The 6,290-nt window shown below is 48.8% G+C and overlaps 1 protein-coding gene across 2 annotated transcripts; it reads left to right on the forward strand.

Moving 5' to 3' along the window:
- The first annotated feature begins 5,172 nt into the window (after positions 1-5,172).
- Positions 5,173-6,002, forward strand: LOC125550204 (uncharacterized). Of its 2 annotated transcripts, none has more exons than XM_048713148.2 (2): positions 5,173-5,688; positions 5,828-6,002. In XM_048713148.2, exon 1 carries the CDS (start codon positions 5,413-5,415, stop codon positions 5,665-5,667), a length of 255 nt encoding a protein of 84 aa, XP_048569105.1. In that variant the 5' UTR covers positions 5,173-5,412; the 3' UTR covers positions 5,668-5,688; positions 5,828-6,002. The 2 variants fall into 2 exon arrangements, with proteins under 2 accessions (XP_048569105.1, XP_048569104.1); XM_048713147.2 differs by having other exon boundaries at positions 5,234-5,688; positions 5,823-6,002.
- The last annotated feature ends 288 nt before the right edge of the window (positions 6,003-6,290 follow it).

A 6,290-nucleotide genomic window follows, 5' to 3' on the forward strand; every position in this document is an offset into this window, starting at 1 on the left:
CCATTTGAGGTAGATCAAGGAGAGGGAGAGGATTATATATACACACACACACGGGAAGATGACTGGTGTAGAATTGAACGTGATGGGTGGAATTCTGATCTCACATCTACTACCTCTATTCCAAAATATAAGACATTTTGGAATGGAGGTAGTATCATAGCTGCATAACCCACGTGAGTTTTCAGAGAAATGAAAGATAGCCACGTCTGGGACCAGATGTCACGTGATTTGACGACCTTGGTTTTCTAAAAGATGTATGTAGTCACGGGAAGAGATAGGAAATATGAGATGAGGGCTACTTTTAAAGAACCTCTAGACTTGGTACCACAGTAGATGGAATAGGATATACAACTAAATATGAATTGTCTATTGATGGAGGGTTAGGCTCTGTTTTTGTTGAAAAAGGATTTTGGGATAATTCAGTGCTTACTATGCTTGCCACATGGTGATTGGGGCTAATTACCATCTAATCAAAAGCATGTAGGTGAAACAAAGTATTTAACTATAGTGTATAATTTTAAAAGTTAGCGTCGACATTTCCTGTAGTGGGAATATACATGATCGATAGTCATAGAAGATCGAGTGGCTTCACCGTAGGAGATCATCTCTACTCCACTTCCCCATCTCAGTTGCATGCCGCCTCGTTCCCATCCGTGTCCTCGCCGCCATGTTAATGCCTTTGCAACTCATGCATTACACAACCTCTAGTTCTTTCTTTAGGATCCTATATTTCTAGTGTATTGGTTCATCTCGAATAACACTTCATCATTGTAGAGAGGGCCATCAACATCTGAAGTGCCATCATTTACTGTCACTTATACAACCGAAAAAGGACGCGGCATTATTGTTCATGGTTAGGCAGGGGCAGAATTAGGATTTTTGCATGAGGGGGGAGGGGGGGGGGGGGGGGGGGCAAAAGGAGCAACAAAAGTGGTGCTGTTGTAGGCTGCTATCGGCAGAGTAGGTCGCTCTCGCCAACTAGATGCCTCGACTTCTCGCCGATGACGCAAATGTAAATTGGCACTTGGGGATGGGTTGTATATTGCAGCACATTGTAGTTCTCAGGTGCAGCACAACTCAAAGAAAACTGCTACATTTTGGCACACATAAGTATGGAGTTAGTTCCCGAGGCTTCTCATTTCTAATTACTGTAAAGTAATTGAGCATCAGATGAGGGGATCGTAGAGGAAGAGAGATCAACTCATTCAAAGCTAGCTAGTCATGTACTTGAAGTAGATCCAGGAGAAGGGGATGATACTATATATACATGAGGGGAGGCTGTTTTTACAAAGAGAAATATGTAGTGCAGAATTTAATGTGGCAGGTGAAATTATGATCTCACTCCTAAGAAAGTTGTCCAAGACATGAGAGTACTGAGAAGGCTACATGTCGATTCAATGACAAATACCTACCAAATGGGACGAGAAATTACATATTGTTTGATACCTTCCATTTTTTGAAAGATGCACATAGCCATAGGTAGAGATGGAAAAGATGATCCAGCTAGCAAGATTTTAGGACCCTCAGTCTTACCACACTCGCTCGGATGCCGCTAGTACTCTTACCAGAAACAACAACACCATGGCCCGCATCATCCATAAAATCAAAGAGAAGCTCTATCCGAAATAAATTGTAAAAAAACCATCACAATTGAGGACCCTAATTCAGAAAACCACCATCTTTCGTTTTTTCTCTTCAGATGGGGCCGCTCTAAGTGGTGATGTGCCACCGAAATCTTGCGGTGTTTGTCCTGTACGATAGCCTGCACATGGTATCCACACGTCGGCCTGTGCACTTCTTCCTTCCCCTCGAGCGCTGGCAGGAGAAAAAAAATCTGTGCGCCCGCATCTGACCGGTGCACCACCGTATTCAGCCGCCGGCCGGCTCGCGAGCCTCCACCTCCGCCATCTCCCTCTTGTCTCTATGCTGCAACATGCAAGCAGCAGCAGCGGACGCAGCCGGGCATGGGGACGGAGCAACAGCTCAGCCATGCATGGGCGCGAGCAACGGCAGAGGCCACGACCACGCACGTGGCCGCGAGCAGGAGCACCGGCCGCGCACGGGCGCGCGAGCTGCCGTCTGCTCCAGAGCACGAACGCGCCGCGACGGGGGCAGGGGCGCATGCAGCGGCAGCGTCCACGCGGCCACCGGAGCTCCTCGACCCCTCCTACATCGCCGCCGAGATCCCACGTGAGGTCTACCTCCTCTCCCACTCTTTCCCGCTTGCCCGTGACCTCCCAGGCGCCATGGCCGAGAGCACGGGCTCGAGCTCCGCCCAGCGCGCGGACTACCCCAGTGTGCCCTGGTCAGATGCCGCCCCACTACGCGACCTCCATCTCTTGGCCGCGGCACCTCGCACTCGGTCGCCCGCGGTGCATTCCTGCACCATTGCCGACGGCGTTGTGCTCCTGCCACTGGCGAGCGAGGCGGCCGGCCGGATGCCTGCTAGGTGTTTGTGGAAATTATTCAAAGAGGCAAAGGAGGGGTTGACCGGGTGACCTAACATCCGTATCCTCGCTCCGTTTGGCTCATGCCATGTCGACCTAACAATGGGACCTACCTGTCAGATTCGGTGTCAAATGGCTCTAATCGATCGATCAAAGTTTTTTGAAAACTGTCATGTCGGCACATCATGTCGGCACCGACATGATGAAGTAGGATTCACAGAATGACGGAAGCAACATGGCCCTGGCGAGCTCGACGAATCGATGGCACTGTCGCACGTTCATGTTCTCCTAGCGATATGCATAGTGTGGGGAGTATTAGGATTAATTGAGAGGACACGCCAACCCCAAACAAATAAGAGCAACTCTAACGGAACGACCCAAACAGATAAAAAGCGGACAAAGTCAACGTATGCTTGTCTACGTCCGCTTTTTCATTTGGGTCGGCAAGTGCGTCCAATAAAAGACAGACGCATTTCATGCATTTTCGCGTCGGCATTTAGTCGAACACCTGATGGGCGAGCTCGGCTCCGCCGCCTCGCCCGCCGCGCGAGCTAGGCTGCCCCGCCCCGTGAGCTCGCCTCCGCCGCCTCATGCACCGTTCGCCGCGCTCGCTACGCGAGCTCGCCCGCACACGCGCGCGGCAGCTGCGAGCTAGCTAGCCAGCACACGCGCGCGGCAACCGCGACTAGCTAGCTAGCCAACACACGTGCCCACCAGCATGCATGCACGGCCAGTGGCGGCTAGCACGCCCGCGACGGGCAGCAACGCATGCATGTATAGCTAGCTAGCTAGCACGCGCATGGCAACAGCACCAGCAATATGTGTGCGGCCAGCGGCGAGGTGAGTCGACGGGCGCGGTCGGCATGGGCGCCGGAGGAGCTCGAGCCCACCATGGCAGAGCACCGGTGCCGGAGAAGGACGAGCGGGGTGGGTGGATGGGTGGGAGAAGAAAAATGAGGAGAGAGATGGGATGGGACGGATGGGTGGATGGCAAGTGGGGTAGGCAGCACATGCAGCCGGACAGAGGCGGACGGGGAGGGCACAGAGGGCGCCCGCTTTGTGTCCGCTTTTGACCCAAATTTTCTCAAATTTGAGACGAAGATGGGTCCGCGTGGACACGAAACAGACGGCGGACGGACGCTGTATCCGTTTGAGTCGCCCCGTTGGGCCAACTTTTGTGTCCGGATGACCTAAATGGACAAAATGGATCGCCTCATTGGAGTTGCTCTAAATGGTCTAAATGAGAAAACAATTTCCAAATTTCTAAGCAATGAGCTACCCTTACTTGTGGATTATTTTGGAGGCTTAAGTACAACCATGCACATATATAGCCAGGAGAACATATACCTGCCTTAAGTAGTAATTTAAAACAGATTAATTATCTGAGCAATTATCTGCAACCATTAACACACACATATATTGATAGTTTACTACTGTAGTACCACTAACTGGTGTAAAAACTTGAGGGGGGCCATTGGTGGAAGTCCAGCTCTTGATCTCCTTTCCCTATCTCTGCCCTTGTGGCTAGGCACGAGTGAGATAAAACTATCAACGTTTAATGACTAGGCAATTGTTTTGGCAATTCAGACGATTTCTATTCATAATACACAAAATATAGATTGGAGAGTTGAAAGGGGATTCTGAAGTGCTAGCTCGCCGAGGAGAGCAAGAAAGATAGTAATGATTAAAGATGGCAACGGAATAAACACTGATCAGGTAATGCTACTTTTCCATGTAGCCATGAATTACAAGCTTGCCTGCCAGCGGACCCGTCCCTTAGCGGCGGGCAGTTTGTCTGCCTCTCCCTGCTACCCAAGCACTACTTCACCGCAAGAGTCTCGGACACATCTTAGAAGATACACGTTTGGGATTTGGGCAAAAGGAGCAACAAAAGTGGCCCCATGCTTGTTGTAGGCTTCTAATGGCAGAGTAGGTCACTCTTGCCAACTAGATGCCTCAACTTCTCGCCGATGATGCAAATGTAGATTGCCACCTGGGGATGGGCTTTATATTGCAGCATATTGTCATTCTCAGGTGGAGCACAAACTCAAAGAAAACTGCTACATTTCGGCACACATAAGTATGAAGTTAGTTCCCGAGGCTTCTCATTTCTAATTACTGTAAAGTAAATGAGCATCAGATGAGGGGATTGTAGACGAAGAGAGATCAACTCATTCAAAGCTAGCTAGTCATGTACTTGAAGTAGACCGAGGAGAAGCGATGATACTATATATCCATGAGGGGAGGCGCGGAGGTGGAAATCCGTTGGTGCTCCCGGGAGCGCGCGCTCCGGCATGTGAAAAAATATTTTAAAGTGTGAAAATATTTCAAACAAAAATTTTACGCATACATCTCGGCATTATATGTGTGTACGTCAAGTTTCGGAGAAAACCGATATTTTTTGTGGCTTGTGCAAAAAAGACAAAAAGATGTCTTGTGGAAAGCATTTTTTAACACCGGATTTTATCTTTTTCACACGCGGCAAATAAGTTGTCGGTTTTCCCCGAAACGACTTTGTGAGCATGTACAATATCAAGATGTACGCGCCAAGTTTTTGTTTGGATTTTTTTGAACTTTCAAAATATGTTTAAAACACATTTTCAAAATCTGGAGCGCGTGCTCCCATGTGCCAAAACACCACTCTCGGAGGCGAGGCTGTTTTTACGAAGAGAAATATGTAGTGTAGAATTTAATGTGGTGGGTGAATTTATAATCTCATATACCTATGAAAGTTGCCCAACACATGGGAGTATTGAGATGACTACATGTCGATTCAATGACAGATACCTACCAATGGCACGAGAAATGAGATATTGTTTGATGCCTTCCATTTTTTGGAAGATGCACATAGGCCATAGCCATAGGTAGAGATGGAAAAGATGATCCAGCTAGCAAGATTTAGGACCCTCAGTCTTCCTACACTCGCTTGGATGCTGCTAGTACTCCTACCAGAAACAACTGTGCCATGGCCGGCATCATCCACAAGATCGAGGAGAAGCTCCACATGGGCGGTGGCAGCGACGAGCACAAGAAGGCCGAGGAGCACAAGAAGGACGGCGAGCGCAAGGAGGGCATGATGGAGAAGATCAAGGACAAGATCAGCAGCAACGACCACGGCGACGGCAAGTCGTCCCGCGACCACAAGGAGAAGAGGGACAAGAAGCACGGCGAGGGCCACAAGGATGACGGCGGCCATAGCAGCAGCAGCGACAGCGGCTGAGCGTGCTCCGGCAGCGTGCAGGTACGTACGAATGGTGGTCGTCGTCTCCATGCGTGTGCGTGTGTCAACATTTTCTTGTTTCCTTCCCCTCTGTGTTTGGCGTTCTTCGCTTCTTGCTGGATCAAACTCTTCTTTTAAAAAAAAAAATTGTGCAGTGCAGGCGAGATGAAAGGCTTGGGTTGATTTGGAGCGTGTGGCAGCATATGTATGCAATGCGTTACATGTCAAATGGATCTTGTGATGTAATAACCAAACGGTTGCATTGCATTGCACGGTGTTTGTAATAATAACATTAAGGAATCATGTTGGTATTGATGGTGCATCTCCATTGGTAATTTGGTACCATCTTATTTTCCAAGCTTTTTGTGTATGTATATGTCGTGTCTCTGTTCATCTCTGGGTCTCTCGGCCAGAGCGTGATTAACGTCTGGGATTGTTTAGCAATGGTTATTGGTGTTCTGCTTTTCCTCTTTTCAGTTTCAGAATCTGTGTGGTGCTCTGTTTTCTTTCAGAATTTGTGTTTGCAACTTTCCTCTGTGTTCCGATTCTGGATTTGGGCCCGGTATTAATATTAGGAATGCAAAAATCAAAGTTGTTCCTCACAAGAGCCAATCACCACATGA

Source organism: Triticum urartu, chromosome 4A, assembly GCF_056163025.1.
Source record: "Triticum urartu cultivar PI428250 chromosome 4A, HENAU_Tu73, whole genome shotgun sequence".
Lineage (NCBI taxonomy): Eukaryota > Viridiplantae > Streptophyta > Magnoliopsida > Poales > Poaceae > Triticum > Triticum urartu.

Coding starts and splice junctions, on each gene's coding strand:
- LOC125550204 (XM_048713148.2), top strand. CDS start 5,413: ATGGCCGGCATCATCCACAAGATCGAGGAGAAGCTCCACATGGGCGGT.